Here is an 18,858-nt window from a genome sequence, read left to right as displayed (position 1 = left end):
CCAATTGTCAATTTTGGCTTTTGTTATCATTGCTTTTGTTGTTTTAGACATGAAGTCCTTGCCCATGCCTATGTCCTGAATGGTATTGCCTAGGTTTTCTTCTAGGGTTTTTATGGTTTTAGGTCTAACATTTAAGTCTTTAATCCATCTTGAATTAATTTTTGTATAAGGTGTAAGGAAGGGATCCAGTTTCAGCTTTCTACATATGGCTAGCCAGTTTTCCCAGCACCATTTATTAAATAGGGAATCCTTTCCCCATTTCTTGTTTTTGTCAGGTTTGTCAAAGATCAGATAGTTGTAGATGTGTTGCATTATTTCTGGGGGCTCTGTTCTGTTCCATTGGTCTATATCTCTGTTTTGGTACCAGGACCACGCTATTTTGGTTACTGTAGCCTTGTAGTATAGTTTGAAGTCAGGTAGCGTGATGCCTCCAGCTTTGTTCTTTTGGCTTAGGATTGACTTGGCAATGCAGGGTGTCACACACTTTTAAACAACCAGATTTTGTGTTAACTCAGAGTGAGAGCTTACTTATCACCAAGGGGATGTCCCAAGTCATTCATGAGGGCTCTGCCTTCATGATCCAACCACTTCCCACCAGGCCCCACCTCCAACACTGGGGATTACATTTCAACATGAGATTTGGACAGGGACAAATATCTAAACTATATCATTTCACCACTGACCCCTCCCAAATCTTGTCCTTCTCACATTGCAAAATACAATCATGCCTTCCCAACGGTCCCCAAAAATCTTAACTCATTCCAGCATTAACTCAAAAGTCCAAAGTCTCATCTAAAACAAGGCAAGTCTCTTCCGCCTATGAGCCTGTAAGGTCAAAAACGAGTTACTTACTTCCAAAATACAATGGGAGTATAGGCATTGGGTAAACATTGCCATTCCAAAAGGGAGAAATCAGCCAGAAGAAAAGAACTGAAGGCCCAATGCAAGTTCAAACCTGGCAGAGCAGTCATTAAATCTTAAAGCTCCAAAATAACCTCCTTTGACTTTATGTTCCACATCTAGGGCACACTGGTGCAAAGGATGGGCACCAAACGCCTTGAGCAGCTTCACCCCTGTGGCTTTGTGGGGTTCTGCCCCCACAGCTGCTCTCACAGGTTATTGAGTGTCTGTGGCTTTTTCAGGTTCAGGGTGCGAGCTGCCAGTAGATCTACCATTCTTGGGTCTGGAGGGCAGTGGCCCCCTTCTCACAGCTCGACTAGGCAGTGCCCCAGTGGATACTCTGTTTTGGGGCTCTTACCCTACGTTTTCCCTCTTTACTGCCCTAATAAAGGTTATCTATGAGGGCTCTGCCCCTGCAGCAGGCTTCTGCTTGGGCAACCAGGCTTTTTCATACATCCTCAAATCTAAGCAGAGGCTACAAAACGTTCTTCACTCTTGCATTCTGTGCACCTACAGGCTTAACACCATGAGGAAGCTGCCAAGTTTTATAGCTTGCATTCTCCAAAGTGGCAGCTCAAGCTGTACCTGGACCTTTTAAAGCCCCAGCTAGAACTGAAGCAGCTGGGATGCAGAGAGCAGTGGCCCAAGACTGTGCAGGGCAGCAGGTCCCTGGACCTGACCCATAAAACTATTTAGTCTTCCTAGGCCTCAGGGCCTGTAACTAGATGACCTGTGTGTTAGATTTCTGGTATGCCTTCAGGGCCTTTTTCTGTTTTCTTGGCTATTAGCACTTGGCTCCCTTTTGTTATGCAAATTTCTCTAGCAAGTGATTGCTACAAAGCCTACTTGAATTATTCTTCCAAAAGAGCCTTTTCTTTCTCTGCCACATGGCTAGGCTGCCAATTTTCTAAACTTTTATGTTATGCTTCCTGTTTAATATAAGTTCCACATTTATCATTTCTTTGCTACTGCATCTGAGTGTTGGTTGTTACAAGCAGCCAGGGTTACATCTTGAATACTCTGTTGCCTAGAAATTTCTTCCACCAGATACCCTAAATTATCACTCTAAAGTTCAAGCTTTCACAGATCCCTAGGGTAGGAAAACAATGCAGCCAAGTTCTTTGCTAAGGTACAACACAGCTGACCTTTGCTTCAGTTCCCAATAAGTTTCTTATTTCCATCTGAGACCTCATCAGCCTGGGCTTCACTGCCCATATCAATATCAGCATTTTGACCACAACCATTTAACTAGTTTCCAAGAAGTTCTGAACTTTCCCTCATCTTCCTGTCTTCTTCTGAGCCTTCCACACTCTTCCAGCCTCTGCCCATTATGCAGTTCCAAATCTGCTTCTGCATTTTCAATTATCTGTATAGCAATGCCCTACTCCCGGTACCAACTTTCTGTATTAGTTCATTCTTGCTATAAAAGAATACCTGTGACCAGGTAATTTACAAGAAAAAGAGGTTTAATTGGCTCATGGTTCTGGACGCTTTACAGGAAGCACGGTGCTGGCATCTGCTCAGCTTCTAGAGAAGCATTAGGAAGCTTACAAGCATGGCAGAAGGTGAAGGGAGAGCAGGCGTGTCACATGGCAAAAGCAGGATCAAGCAAGAGTGGGGCAGAGGTGCCACAAAATTTTAAACAACCAGACCTCATGTGAACTCAGAACAAGAGCTCACTTAACACCAAGGGAATGGCCCCAGCCATTCTTGAGGGATCTGTCCCCATGATCCAGCCACCTCCCACCAGGCCCCACATCCAACATTGGGGATTACATTTCAACATGAGATTTGGTTGGGGGTAGATATCCAAACTATATCATGTATGTATAACATTTTAAGAAATTGCCAATCTCTTATCCAAAATTTTACATTTCTACCAGTATACAAGTTATATTTACTTCCTTACTAACACTTGGGATGGTCTTTTTAATTTTAGCTATTCTTGTGAGTTATATACTGATATTTAGTTAGGTTTTATTTTAATTTCTCTAATGATCAGTCACGATGAGCTTCTTTTCATGTGCTTGTTTGCCATCCGTGTATCTTAAAGCTCCAAAATAACCTCCTTTGACTTTATGTCCCACATCTAGGGCACACTGGTGCAAAGGATGGGCACCAAAGGCCTTGGGCAGCTTCACCCCTGTGGCTTTGTGGGGTTCTGCCCCCACAGCTGCTCTCACAGGTTATTGAGTGCCTGCTGAAGTGTCTGTTCAAATATTTTGGCCATTTTTATTTGTTTGTCTTCTTATTGAGTTGTAAGAGTTCTTTATATATTTTATGCTTATTTATTTAGTTAGTTCATTTTTAAAGACAGGATGTTGTTCTGTCACCCAGGCTGGAGTACAGTGCTATGATCACAACTCACTGCAGCCTAGAAAAAAGTTATTCATATATTTAGAAACAGGTCCTTTTTCAGATATGTATTTTACAAATATTTCTTAATATCTTTTAAAAAGCAAAATTTATAATTAGAAGAAACCCATTTATCAATTTTTTAATATAGTTTGTGCTTTTTGCAGTCTATTTAATAACATTTGTGAACCCAATTTCACTAAGATTATATTCTATATTTTCTTCTAGAAATTTTATAGTATGTAGCTTTATAGTTTAGAGTTGTAGCTCTTACTTTTAGGTCTCTAATTCATTTTGAGTAACTTTTCTTAATTATATGTGTAAACATTAAGAATCACTTCTTAGCATATTGCTTCAGCACCATTTGTTGAAAAGATTATCCTCTCCTCATTGAATTATCTTGGAAATCAATTGACCATACATATTGGTTTATGTCTGTTCTCTGTATTCTGTTCCACTGATGCCAATAACCGGCTACCTTTAAAACTGTAGTTTTATAATATATCTTGAAGTTAGGTACTATAAGTCCTCCAACTTTGCACTTCTTTTACACAATTATTTTGGTTATTCTAGATTCTTTTCATTTCCATATAAATTTGAAAAACCGCTAGTCAGTTTCTAAAATATATACTCAGGCATCTTTATTTTAAATGTATTGATCAATTTGGGGAGAATTGGTATCTTAACAAAGTGAGTTTTTCAGTTCACAAACATAGAATATGCCTATATTTATATAATACTTTAATTTCTCTCAGCAGTGTTTTCTAGTTTTTACTATACAGACACATCTTTTTCCAATTATACATGGCATTTTAAATTTTCAATTTTGATTATTCATGCTACTATATAGGAAAAAACTATTTTTACTTTGCATTTTTATTGGGTGCATGTATATTTAGGATAGTTAAGTCTTTTTGTTGTATTGAATACTTTATCATTATGTAATGCCCTTCTTTGTCCTTTTTGATTATTGTTGTTTTGTCTTGATATAAGAATAGCAACCCTTGCTCTTTTCGTTTTCCATTTGGCTGACAGATCCTTTTCCATCCCTTTATTTTGAGTCTATGGGTGTCATTTCACGTGAGATGGGTCTCTTGAAGATAGCAGACTATTGGGTCTTGATTCTTTTTTCAACTTGGCACTCTATGCCTTTTAAATGGAAAGCTTGAAAGTGTATTATATATTTTATTTATCTCTAAATATTTGAAATATGCTTTTTGTATCTGATGCTAAAACGTGACAAGATTTTTTTGTTTCTAGATGAGATGGTCTAAGCTGTGGGAGCAAGGGCCAAGTTATAGTGGCTGTTTCTTTTAATTTATTGCTAAAATTTTAATTTAATAGTTCATGTTCAACCTGGGAAAATCTTCAGTTTGAAATATGTACTTGATAAAGTGTGTTAACTTAATAGAGTTAAAGCTCTGTTAACTGCCTTACTCTCATAAATGAGTAATCTTTTTATGTGACAGGTGACTTTTATTATCATCTCCATTTTTATAAGTGACGAAACCAAAATATAAGTTAAGTAATTTTCCCAAAGCCACATAACTGATCAGTGCTAGAATATGAATTGAAATTCAAGAAATTTTGGCCACAGAGTCTGAACTCATAACCACTTCACATACTGCCTATCAGTCATTTGATTTTACAGGCTTGTAATTATATTAAGGCTTAAAATTATCATCGTAGAATAAGTGTTGTAACTTATGAGAGTTACCATAGACTTAATACTTCATTTATGGCAAATGTGAATGAGTTTTTAGGTCTTTTCCTGGATTAAATTTTAATAGATGAAGGTGAATGAGGAAAGATGCTAGTAGAAAGGCCAGAAAGGTAGCAGAAGACAGGACAAAAATTTACTTGTTTTCCAGTTTTGTGTGTGAATTTCTCTAGAAATAGCAAGCAATAGTTAGGGGACTTGGAAAATTCACACTTTGGGGCCAAAGTGGTGCAGAGGCACAATGGCAACAATGGGCCAGAATTTCTAAACCTCTAAAAGAAACACAGCCTCCACTGAGAATCACATGTCTACCACACACCACTGTTTTTGATGGTGGAATTAAAAGAGAAGTTGTTGTACCGTTTCAAAGAGGTAAAGGTCACTAAAGAGGTATTTTTTCTATAATCTTCTGCTTAGATTGTGACTACTAGGAAATCTACTTAAGAAAGACGTTTGTTCAAATTTATGAGTTTCTTTTTTGAACTTTGAGCATCTCATATTTCTCCAGAGCTTTAATCTACTTTTAAAACTATCTTCTGTGTTTTTATATCAGTTAGTGGTCAGTGAGTGCCTCCCCCCAACTCATTGATTTTGTCCTTGATGGCAGAGCAGGGTATGGATTGACAGTGAGAAACTGAAACATTCCTATCCTATAGGAAATTATTGCAAAGGGGCTTGGCTCATGGTATCTGAGAGCTTCTATATCCTGCTTGTTGCTTTACACTTGCTGTGTTCCTTACCCCGAGTCTGGACACAGTCATCATTGTGGAGAATTCTCTGAACGTAAGATTCAGATCAATGTATTTACTGGTGCCATAAGTATGTTTTTGTTTGGAGGCTTTCCTATATTATAGTCCCTAATGTTTCATCTGCTCTAATGTATTCAACTTGCACGTAAAGAACTTGAGTGTCTTTGAGCAGGTCATACAACCCCTCTGAGCTTTATTTTTACAGCTGAAAAATGAGGTGAGTAGAATATTTCTATATTCCCCTTTTCTAGCATTTTGTTCTTTAATGACTTCTATCCATAGGTGCTGAGTAATCTTCCAAAGTGATTGCTGACTGTTCAGGTGTAATTAGTAATAGAGACTGGTGGTTTAGGATTCATGATTTGAGAACTCCTCCTTCTCTATAGCTGTGTGTGTGTGTGTGTGAGTGTGTGACTGTGTGTATACTAAAACCTTATTCTGTGTGCTGGAGGAAGGCTAAGGCAGATAAAGAGCAGAACTAGGGTAAAACATGAGTATATGTACATATGCATGCATATACGTATATATGACTTAAAAGAAATATTCTGTGTTCCATATATACTGCTGTCTTAGGATTGCTTCTTCTAATCTAAAACATATTTAAAACATAATTTTTTTCTACATGTGAGGTGTCACTTATTGTAATGTGGAGTTAACTTTTTTCCAGAATTTTACAAAGAGGACTTTCTGTTTTGTTTTTAATGAAATAAACACACAGTGGATAGTTAAAATTTGCCTTCCAAACAAAATGTCATGATATCTCCCTTTTTAGGACTGGAATGTAAGCAGTTATAGAATTTCAGTATCTGGAATGACTCATGATTTATAAGCCAGCTCCTTTTAAACAGTGTGTTGTTAGATTATTTACAAGACTAAAGTTTTAATGTTAATTTCTTTGTTGTGGTACAATACCATTTAAGCTTTTGAACTCAAAGATCATTTTTTAAAACTATTTTTATACCTCTCCCCCAGTTTCTAAATTCAATTTTTTCTCTTTGTCGGATTTCAAGGTTAAAACAATAACAAGTCTCATTATTTTTATAAACTATAGCTTAAACCACAAGCAATAAGAAAAATCCTTATATTCAACTAACATGTACGTTTATGTACCTAGTACACATTACTGTACTTGGCACTGTAAGGAGATAACAAATAAAAAGAAACACAGTAGTTACTCACATACAAGTACTAGGTGATATTTAGCAAATGACATGTTACAGAAATATTTAAAGTAATAGCCAGATGCTTTAGGATTCCATATGTTATAAAGAGCTACTTAGAGTTTATTATTTATTTATTTATTTTATTTTTCAAGACAGAGTCTCGCTCTGTCACCCAGGCTGAAGTGCAGTGGTGGGATCTTGGCTCACTGCAACCTCCGCCTCCCAGGTTCAAGCAGTTCTTCTGCCTCAGTCTCCCAAGTAGCTGGGACTACAGGCATGCACCACCACATTCAGCTAATTTTTGTATTTTTAGTAGAGACAGGGATTCTCCATGTGGGCCAGACTGGTCTCAAACTCCTGACCTCAAGTGATCTGTCCACCTTTGCCTCCCAAAGTGCTGGGATTACAGCATGAGCCACCATGCCCGGCCTGGATTTTAGTTTGCACCTCTAATTTTGCTACCTGTTCACTATTAGCAATGCTCAGGGACAATAAAAAAGAAATCATTAAAAGTAGGATATAAAATAGCACTTTGAGAACTAAGCCAGTAAAATTTCCACATTATGCTTTTCATTATACATCATTAAAAGAAAACCAAGAAATTTGCACAGCTAAGGAGTGAGGAAACCCCAGAAATATGCTATTAAGACGGTCAGACATACAAACTCCCAATGTGGTAGCAATTTGGTAAGTTGTATTGTTGTTATTGTATTTTACACTATGTAGAGAAAGACTATATGAACAGAAGCAGAGTGAATAACATAAGGCACAGAGTAGCCCAAAGAACTGGAAATTTGGTAGAAATTTAACAGAACTATTCAGATTATTATGAGTTAGATTTCATCATAATTTGGAGAATATGTATATTTCAAACCCATTTTCTCTCCTTTTGCTTTGATGCCATGCTCACCAAGCAATTTCAAGTTATTTAACTTCCAAGATAATTTTCCATGTCTACCATAAGATCACCTGCAAATACCTCCCCCAGATATATTGGTCTGTTGGTTGGTAGCAGTAGTCAGAGGGGCTGGGTTTAATTTTGAAACAGCGGGTTTCCATTATATTATGAAATGAATTATTAGCATATTAGACTAAATGACATTAAAATGCGGTGTTATGGAGAAGTGAATGATAAGAGTTTGAATACCTGAGAGATTTAGTCATCAGTTTGCACAAAACAATGTGATATATTTCTATTCATTTTCAACAATCACATTTGTATCATGCTTAGGTATTAGAATGACTCTTTGCAGTGAGGTGTGCTTATTATTCTGTCACTGCATTGGAATTGGTTTGTCCATTAGTTTAATAAATATTTGCTGAGTGCAATGAACATTTACTGAGTCCTTATATTTCCTGAGTATTAAATATATTTACTGAGTGCTTAACAGATACTCTTAAAGGAGCTTCGGATACATAAGGGAACAAAACAGATAATATCCTTTTCCTTATGTAACTTATGGGCTAGTGAGGAGAGACAGACAATAACCAACAAGTGTGATTAAATAAGTTATATAGAATGTGTAGTAGGCATACATATACCTCCCACACACCTCTAGACTGTGGTATGAATACTCTGTGAGGAAAAAAAAAGAACCTCCAACTGAGAGGATTGCAGGGGAAGCAGTATCCTAAGACGACAGCTAAGTTTTCATTAGAGTAAATCAGTGCAATGTACAAATCTAGCAAAATGTTAGGAAAAGTTTTCACTAATAAAGTCCATCTTGTAACATGGACTTCCAGGACAATACTGGACCCTGTTAAACACAGAATGAAGTCAGCTAGAAAGTTTGCAACAAAAACAAGACTAAAATTGCAGTTCTTGACAATATACATTTCTTTGTTCAACTGAATTTTTTGAATTTATTGCTGACTCTATGTTTAGGGTGTTGTGTGTGTGTGTGTGTGTGTGTGTGTCTCCCACTAAGGCAATAGAGATGATACTGGTTTGACAGTTGTTTAATATATGCATATTTATATTTAAGACTCAAGCATTAAAATTGCTGTTACGGTCAAAGCACAATGGTAACTTATACATGTGCTCTACAACTGACATGCTAAAGACTTAGGAAGTTTTTTTCTTGATAGTCTGTCAGCTATCACTTATGGTTCTTAGTGGTTCCAAAGGCTCATTTGTTCCAAATCTGATCCACATAAAATTGGTTATATATCTATAGGTATGTAATTGTTTTAAATTTTGAAGCATGGATTTTATTAACACTATTACAGTGCCTGACACTGTACTATTGACTACACACATACACACACACACATATATATATATACACATACATACACACACAGACCCCTTTATATATTTGTGTAACTGAAATAGATGTGGGCATATATAACATAAGTGTGTGTGTATTTGTGTTGCTTAAGTAGATAAGTGTAGATGGATGGATAGATAGACATACGGGTATGCCTATCCATCCTCTACTGAGATAGAGATAAAAATTCTCTAAATGCTAGATTAATGGCACAGATTGACATGCAGTGGGAATTTATAGAAGAGAAAAATCATTGTAAGGCAGGACCAAGTCTGGTAATAATTCATTAAAGAGGAGAATCTTGATTTTGTTCTTGATGGCAGAGCAGGGTATGGATTGATAGTGAGAAGTTGAGACATTCTGGATGATAGAGACAATATAGACAAATCACAGAGACACAAGGAAGTATGGTGTGTGTACAAAATGACATGAGAACAACGGTCTAAAGAGACTATGAAGTTTGTGAACAGTGAGGAGATTGGACCAGATGGATGGAACCAATTTGTTGATGGTTTTGATTTCTAGTTTAAAGAATTTTACCCAAATTCAGTGAACCCTAGAGAGACAACATGGGTTCTACAATTGGTAATTGACATAGTTTAAATGACATTTTAGGAATATTAGGTAGCTAAACAGGAATTGAGACAATGAGGACTTGGAACAGAAAAACAAATAGGATGCTATTGCTAAACTTTAGGTACAATTTAATGAGGTCATGAAAGTAGTGAGGAAGAGATGAGACTGAGGGACATTAGGTAAGAAGAGTTGAGCAATCTTGGTGATTACTGGATAAAGGAACAGATTCAAGAAGAAGATTCAGGACACAGTCACCACTAAAATATGGTAACAATGACTCCATTATTATGAAATTATGGATTTTCAGTAAGTTTAGTTAATTGAATGAGATCAGCAATGTGGGTGCCAGGTTTGATCATTCATGTAAAAGACCATGCTATTTATTACATCAATGCGGTACCAACATCCCACTCTTCCAGCTCCATAAAAACTGAATGTGAAGATAATTTTTTAAACCACATTTGCTATTGTTATTCTAATAATAAATATCATACATATTAATGTAGAAAATTTGAAAATAAAAAGTATTTAGAAGACAATAAAATATCACCTGTGATTTAACCTTAATAACATTAGGGCATGGTAAATATTTCTCTTTTGAAAGGGAATAAAAATTCCAATATTATTTTTGAAACAGTGAATGGAGCTAATTAGGAAGATTTATTCCAAGAAAGTAACATTTTTCTTTTTTCATTATAGAGCAATATCATAAAAGTTGGACAAATGAGTAGCTAGTTGAGTGACATGTACAATAAATGAGAAATATGAAAAATTAACCATGCTGTTAACTATAGAAACTTAAAGTTGAATTGAGATAAGCACTGTCACCTAGCAAAACAATGACAGACAGGAATAAAGAAAAGGGAGAAAAGCTGAAAAATGTTACATGATTCATTCTAAGAAGGCCTATGAGCATGAATTGCTGAACACACTAAGCTTTCAAGGATAAGAGATGAAGTACTTCAAAAGCAAAAAGTTTTGATCTCTTGCTTTTCCTGATGGATTCTATTTAAATTGTATACAGGACTAGCATCACTATCAATGCTATCAAATATCTTGTGCATTCAAACCTGTGACTGATAGAATTTTATAAAAGTATAGATGTGTTTTTACCTCACGTAGTGATTGCTGCGTTTGTTAAATAAGATATTTGTAAAAACAGATTCTAAAGGACCTTGCCAATATATAACACAGACCTTTGTATAGCAATAGATAAGATTATGTAGGCATGATGACAAGACTGGAAAGATCTTTGTATATAAACTTTATTATATATTATCAATAGATTATTAATATGGATCAGTTAGTAAGCAAGTATTAATATTATTAAGTACTTTTTGAGGTTCTATTTCCTTACCAGATTCCATGGGGAATTTTAATAAGGCAATAGTTATTTTTACTTTTATCACACTCGACATATATTTATCATACAGTGCCTGATACAAACATGGTTGAATTGTCAATATATGCTTGTTTAACTGAAGTAGATGAAGACACGTATACATAAACACATATATATGTGTGTGTGTATGCATATGTGTGTGTGCGTGCAATCAATTACCATATTAGAATGCAATAGGATTCAGAGAAGGAAAAAAATTGTTATAAGGCAGGGGCAAGTTTGGGAATAGCTCATTAAACTTGAGCTTTGTCCTTAAGAGCAGAACAGGGTATGGATTGATTGACAGTAGGAAGTAGAGATATTCTAAGCAGTGGGGACAGTATAGACAAAACTCAGAGGCAGAATCAATTTACAGCTTGTGTAAATCATGATAAATAAAATGGACTAAAGAAACTACGAGATTTATATTGACCAGTGAGAAGATTGGACAGTCAAGTTAGAGCCAATTGTTTGACAGCTTTGGGTGCTAGTTTAAGAGATTTAAACTAAACCCAATAGGCAAAAAAGGGCCAATATGGGTCTTCAATTGGCGACTGACATAGTCAAAGTAGTATTATAGGAAGATTAAAGAATTAGGCAGCATATGAGATGGGAAGGAATTTGAAATAAGAAAGATTAAGGAGCTGTTGCTAAATTCTAGGCATGAAGTAATAAAGCTGTAGGAGGATGAAGAAAGAGATGAATCTGAATGGATGTTGAGAAAGAAGTTAGCTGAGTGTTGGTGATTTACCATATTCACAGAGTCAAAGGGAAGGAGAGACAAGAATAAGAGCTGACTAAATTCTGAGTATAAAAATGAGAATATTTACTCCAGCACTGCTGATTAGAATGTATTCTGAAAAAAACTTCCAGAAAATCAGTTTTTCAATTTTATTTCCTGTAATTGTCCTAAGAAAATCAGAAATATAAGGAAGCATATATAAATTGTTCATATTTATCTTAGTAAAAAAAATTGAAATAACCAAAAATAATCAACAATAGAAGATACATAATAAAGAAGTGATAGTAAAGTAGAAGCCCTCTCATCTAGCCTGGTTGTATCTATTAATTGGTTGATTAATGGAAAAATTTCAGTCAAGTGGAGAATCATTAAGGTGATATGTACATGCCCTAAATATATTTACTTCAAACATAAAAAGGTACATTCATCATTTTTCGATGTAGAGCTATGCATACTCTGAGTATGATTCTAATAATGATTATACCCATTAAATATTGTCTATAGTATCCAGTATCCGTTTCTTTAAAATGAACCGAGAATTCAGTGATATCTGCCAAACAACTTAAGTGCATAATTTCTCTAGATTTTTGTTACTTTTTCTTGTTGTTTTGCCCACCTAATTAAGCAGCAAAGTTTTTAATTACTCACCTTCTTCCATTGCCACTCCTTAGCCACTATAAGGACAGGCTCCTATTCTGAAGAATATGGAAAACAATTGCAATTTTAAACAGAGGATGCATGATCTGAGATATATTTTAACAGAATCACTCTGGCTGCTCTGTTTGAGAATGGACTGTGGTGGGGGAGGGAGAACTTTTGTGCACTTTGTATTCCATAATCATTCTGATGCAAAAACAACTGTAACTCTCTTTCTAGTGTCTACATATCCTGTGAGCCCCAGTTGTGAATAGCAGAAAATACGGAGGCATCTAGGAAAACCTAGGGGCAGGAGGGGCTGGGAGGGAATAAGGCCTTTCAAGGTGTTTAAAGAAGAGACAAAGATGAAGAAGCAGGCATAGTTTCTGAAGAGCTTTTTTGGTTTTTGTTGTTGTTTGCATTTACCTAACTAGTTCTCGACTGCAGAGGCACATTAGAATCTTCTGGGGAATTTTTAAAATACCACTGCATGGGCCACCTGTCATGTACACTGATGTTAATTGGCCTGCGTTGGGGCCTAGGTGTCTCTCTCTCTCTCTCTCTCTGTCTCTCTCTCTCTCTCTTTCTCTCTCTCTCGCTGTCTCTCTCTCTCTATATATATATATCCCATTCTGTATATATCTATGTATCTATAGATATATAGAGAACAGGGGATACCAGTGTGTACCTACCTCTGAAATCAATTGTTTTCAAGTCTTTTTAGGTCTTATTCTCAGGTGGTCTTGGGTAACTGGTGGCTGATTGCCTTCAGCATCTAGAACAAAACACTCTAGGCCCAGAGGAATTCCAGCTGGCATCTATGATCTTATTCTCTTGAGGTAGGGCAGCTAAAGGGAGGATTATCTTCACGTTGAGTCTGATAGCAGGGTAATTTGCTTCATGTGGAGGCAAAGGGATATTGTTAATTTTCCAGCTACACTGGGAGTTCTAAGTAGGCACATCTCAGGCTAATAGGAAGTCCAGATTGGTTCAAACCTTTTCTTAATTATCCTGTGTAGGAATGGACCACACAGTATCCCTCAAGGAAGAATCAAGAATGTTTCCACAGAGAATATACATATTTCATCTCTTTCTCTGCTGAATGGATCCCCACTGAAAGCCATGAATTACTCTTATTAGACCCTGTAGAATCCCTGTTTATGGCAGTGACATTAAAAACATCTAGTTTATGACTTGGATTAGGCAGCCTGTAAAATGGCTTCCAGTGATCCCTGCCTTCTGGTATGTATGCCCTTGTATAATACCCTCCTCATGAGTATAGGCAGAGGTAACATCACTTTTGAAACTAGGTTATATATATTAAAACAAACAAACCTGTGGCTTCCATTTTGGGTACTTTATCTCACACTCTGATTTCCTGCTCCGTGGGAAACAGACTGTAATGTTGTAAGCAGTGCTATGGAGAGGTCCATGTGGTAAGGAAGTGATAGGTCCTGATAACAGCCAGTGAGGATCTAAGGTGGATCCCTTTCTGAGTTGAATATTGAGATAGATGACTACAGCCCTGGTCTACACCTTGATTGCAGCCTCCTGAGGAATTCTGACCAAAAACACTGTGCTGAACCATGCCCAGGCTCCTGAGCCACATAAACTATGAGAAAACAAATATTTGTTTCAAGCCATTAAGTTTTGGTTTCTTACACAGCAATAGATAACTAACACATGGAAGGATTCATCAAGGGAAGGGTTTTTCATAAGTGACATGTTATTTTCATCTCACATTTCAATTATTGGAATATAAATGAAAGGAAATAAATTTGGATAGGATCTCATAAATTAAATGATAAGAATTTGGAAAATGCAACCACATGATAACCAGGAAGTAAAAGGAAAACATAAGAGGCATCTTCCCAGACGAGAGTAAATATCTAGTTCCCTGGGAAGTGTAGTCTGAGAATGGAGAAATCAGATGTTACTGGAAAGAGGCTAGGACTGTATTATTTCTTGCTTCCTGTCAAGTCTTTTCAACTCAAGAGAAAGTAAATTTTCTTGACAAACCATTCAAAATTAAAGGATAGGTGGGAGTATATGTGTCCCTGAAGGAACAAGTGACCTTCCATTGAAAGCAGCAGCTTGGTTGAATAAATACTGTACAGAAGTGGAATAAAGAGTAGCTGACAACAGTGCTGAAATAGTTACACATGAAGTTTTAATGAGCTATTTCATATTAAGATACATATTGAGAATTCAAACCGGAGAGACCAGTTAATAGATATTTTCCCAACTCTGTTTAAGGGTGATCATAGAAATGATACCCACAAGTTAGTCATAGTGGCCTGCATCCATTTCAATACATCAGTGATGTATTCCGATTGGCCAGTAATCACCCATACTGACTGTTAAATATTTTTGTTATCACTCTTATGCATGGTGAATTTGAGTTCTGGTTTTCTTTAGCCTTGTGTTATTTATGTGTAAAGTTGGATTATGGGAGGCAAAGAATCTCTGGTGTCTCATTCACGCTCAAGTAAATGGCAGTGGGGTAGGGATGTAAATGAAACTGCATAATAAGCCCTGCAAGTCATTCTGATGTATCAGTTTTGCTTACTGGTGTTTAATTGCAGACATTGTCATATTAACGCAACCACAAATACATTATGGAGGAAGACGCAGAAATCACATGAGTCTTAAGAGAAAAGAAATGTTCTGTCTGTGGTGGGCCCCCTTTGCATTATTCTCTAACTTCTCTACTATTAGAGAAATTTCAGTAGAAAATCGTGAGGGGCACTGTTTTAGAGTTTTTGTTGTTATAGGATTGCTTTTACTACAGCTAGGTCCCCTCGTACATCTTTATGTTCTTTGGCAGTCTAGAGAACCAGAAGAGCAAACTCTATGAGATAGAAACCCTAAGAATTTACCTCCAGCATCCCTTCTCTTCTGTCATTAAATTGAATTTGTAGCCAACTCAAAGGCTGACAATTTATACTATGGTTTTTATATTTTTATATTATAATTTATATTATGGCTTATGTCAAAATGTTTTGTTCACTGCTTTGAAAGTATCTTTTGTTTACTTTTGTTATCATTTCATATTTTAATTTTTTCCTTTCTAATTGTTAGAAACTCATGTATTTAATTTTATCTTTCAAAGAACATTTTTAAAAGGCTTACTCTGCTTATATGTATATTTTGCACAGAGCTTTCCATTCATAAACAAAAGGCAAATAGGAATCAGAATTGAAAACTACACAATTTCTTTTCTCCTTTGAGTCAAATCATCACAGTATAGATTAGTCATTGTGTATGAAGTGCATTGCCAAGACATAGTCACATTTGTGTACAAATGTAAAGGCTGTATCTCAATAGAAATAAAAAACAAAAAAATGCAGAAGACCATTAGCTAATAATACTAATAATCTAAGAGTAGAAAGCATGTGCTAACTGATCTAGACTCTTGTGACAGTTGTATATCTACCCAGCTGCATGACCTTAGGTGTATCAAAATCTCAATTTCCTAAACTACAAATGAGTAAGAGGGATGGGGGCGCCTTACAGTTTTAAGATTCTAGAATTCTAAGTGTGTGTAACTAGAGCAAATTTTATTTTCTAAAATTTGCATAATAAATTTAAAAATAGGAGAAAAATAATTAAAGTACTTATTTCTAGAAGTCTTTTTTAGGTGACTTATACTACCAGGAATGGATTTACCACTAAATATTGGTTTTGCCTAATTCAGCATTGCTATGTAATTTGATGGAAGTATAACTCCATAGACAAAGAGCATTTGGTCCTAACATAGCTTGTATTTTATGTGTATATACACTATTTCTATTTAAATTTCTGTATAGTCATGTTTTACCCTTTTAAAATGAAGATTAGTTTTATTATGTATTTTCTTTTGTCTATAAACATTCAGTGAATTCACACTGAAAACTGATTATGAATAGATAGTCTGCTAGGCACTAAGGAATCACATATGAAAAACTAAGTCCTCCTCTGCCCTCAATATGCTCACAAGACTACAGTTACTGCAGCCTGACCTCAAAACCTAGCTAGCAAAGTCCTTGAATCAGCTGATAGTTCACAATACCGTTCATGCTCTCTCCCAAGAGTGTATCTGAGGAAGGACAGTTCTTTCTAGTTTTCTACATCCTGGTCGTATAGGTCAACCACAGGAAAATCAAATGAATCTATTGTTTTTGTTGACCTAGCCTTTTCATATAACTCTCATCTATAAATGTATTACCAAATACTATTTATATAAAGGGACTTGAATGACAAATATTTTGAAATTAAAACCACAATGGTTAGCATACCTTTTCAATTAGATAAATGTTGACCTCCCATTGGTGAACATATAAAGTGCTACCAAGATCTGCCAATGAAAGACTTTTAAAGTGGAAATTCATCTTTGTAATAATCCTGTTATCTGTAGGCTGACCTCAAGCCTTCATGACATTCAGGGCCCCTTATTCCTAACTGTATCTTCTATTTTGGACATTGTGCTCTTGCCCTGTAACAGGAAAACAACTTTCAGTGCTGCCACCTTTTGAACAGCAGAGATTTCTAGAGATTAGAAAATTACTAAATTTAAATATACATAGTTTTAAAATATGATACTTTTCTACCCATGCATTCAAATATATTCTAACTTTAAAATCCTGTAAATACTTATATTTGTAATGATTTTACTTATATGATCCAATTAATTGGCAAGAATATGTGGTGAAAGATTTTTTACATATTTGTATTGTTCTGTGTGAGACATCTATTGTAAGCATTGCTTCAGGCTCTCATTTTTGTCTGCCTTCCAGGATTTGCTGGCCCAAGTGCTGTGTGCTAAACTTCGTGTCAGTCACAAAGGGGAGGGAAACTTGCAGTTGAGCCAGACAGTTTTGTTATTCCTTTAAAATTAAAAGCATATGAAACAGATACAGCTTATTAAGTTTTTTTTATAAATAACATAAACTTAAATAACAAAACAATAAAGTTCAAAAACAACTTAAAATAGAGTTTAATGCTGTAACCATAGGAAAAAAAGCATGATTATTTGTGGGAAGAACATTATTAAAAGCCATATTCCCAAATATGAATTATACAAAGATAGATTATGTTACTTGAAAAAAACTTAAAGATTTCTCAATTTTACTTTGAGGAATTATAAAATGTTATTATGTGGCAAGTGAGATGAAGTACAGTATTATCATCAATCACTGTTGCTATCTTATATACAAGATTTTTGGAAACATCCTTTTAGCAATACCCTTTCCACTTGAGCAGCATTAGAAATTTTGTTCTTATTAATAGGTATAAGCATGTTCTAATCCTGTACTTTTGTTATCTATTTTATTGACTTTCATAATAGATTTTTTTGAGAATATTCTTTTTTTCTGGTTAGAGTTTAAGTAGATTATAATTTTTCACTAGAAAGCATTTAAAATGCTGCTCGTTTTCCATAGTTAGTGTGGCTTGATTATCTGACAAATCCTGCCAGCAGCCTGTAGGTTTGATATACCTTATATAACATCATCTGCATTATTATTATTATTATAGCAGCCATTTTATAAGCAGATAGGAATATTTAAATAATCATTATCAGATAATCAAATCTAACATACTCTTTAAGGGTAAATTAATTTAAGAAAAAAATTACTATTACTAACACCATGATTGTACAACCAGTTTTACAATTTTTTACAACCTTTAGTTACTAAATCTGATTTTTGTGTATACTTTTCAAATCTTTTTTTAATGCAGTGTCTTAAAACACACATAAATGCACAAGTCCAGCTTGATCAGTTTTTCAGTAGTTTTCCGGCCTTTCTTGATTACTAAAAAATAAAAAGAAAGAAAATTTTGAGAAGAAAGAAAACAGTCCACTTAAAGAAATCTCCCTGCTGGAACTGGTTCTTTATATACCATATTCAATTAAGTTATTGCCATAGGAAGAAAGTGGGCTGTTTTTTGTTCTTTCTTCGTTTTTTTTCCTCTTACAGGAATCCCCTTTTGATTTAAGGCAACAAACATTTCCCCTCCATTGTGTGTCCATTTAGCTGATGCATATGTGTTGTAATGGTTTTCCAGAATTAGTTCTTTGAAGTTACAATCTTCATTGCATTCTTTCTGTTAAAACAAACAAACAAACAAACAAACATTATCCAAATGATATTTAGAGAGGCTCAATTAAACAAAGAGTAAGCAGGTAATATTTGGTTGAATTGAAACATACACAACTTTTTTTAACCCTCAGATTGAGCAGGCCTAATGTGGTTTATTAGCTATACTTATGTAGTATATTTACATAAAAAGATGTCTTAAATTTGAAATAAAAACACCACATAATACACAGCTAGTTATGAAATATGTGTAGCTTTTTGGAAGCTCATGTCAACTATTCTTTAAAAT

General features: G+C 35.3%; 2 protein-coding genes across 12 annotated transcripts in view; one reads left to right on the top strand and one right to left on the bottom strand.

Annotated features, from left to right (window-relative positions):
• Positions 1 to 18,858, top strand: part of FAM227B (family with sequence similarity 227 member B) — a 240,266-nt gene that overhangs the window by 92,902 nt on the left and 128,506 nt on the right. The window contains exon 13 of one of the 11 annotated variants that reach the window (XM_058427725.1): positions 17,268 to 17,385. The exons of the other annotated variants lie outside the window; for them this stretch is intronic. Coding sequence (XP_058283708.1) covers positions 17,268 to 17,296 — 29 coding nt within the window. The 3' untranslated portion in view covers positions 17,297 to 17,385. Of the gene's footprint in view, positions 1 to 17,267; positions 17,386 to 18,858 lie in introns of those variants that run through there. 11 annotated transcript variants of the gene reach the window in all.
• FGF7 (fibroblast growth factor 7) overlaps positions 14,641 to 18,858 on the bottom strand; it is a 60,705-nt gene continuing 56,487 nt past the window's right edge. Inside the window, exon 3 of the mRNA XM_032176335.2 lies at positions 14,641 to 18,576. Coding sequence (XP_032032226.1) covers positions 18,382 to 18,576 — 195 coding nt within the window. The 3' untranslated portion in view covers positions 14,641 to 18,381. The remainder of the gene's footprint in view (positions 18,577 to 18,858) is intronic.

This window comes from Hylobates moloch, unplaced genomic scaffold (genome assembly GCF_009828535.3).
Source record: "Hylobates moloch isolate HMO894 unplaced genomic scaffold, HMol_V3 SCAFFOLD_14, whole genome shotgun sequence".
NCBI lineage: Eukaryota > Metazoa > Chordata > Mammalia > Primates > Hylobatidae > Hylobates > Hylobates moloch.
This window is presented reverse-complemented; position numbering and strand designations above follow the sequence as displayed.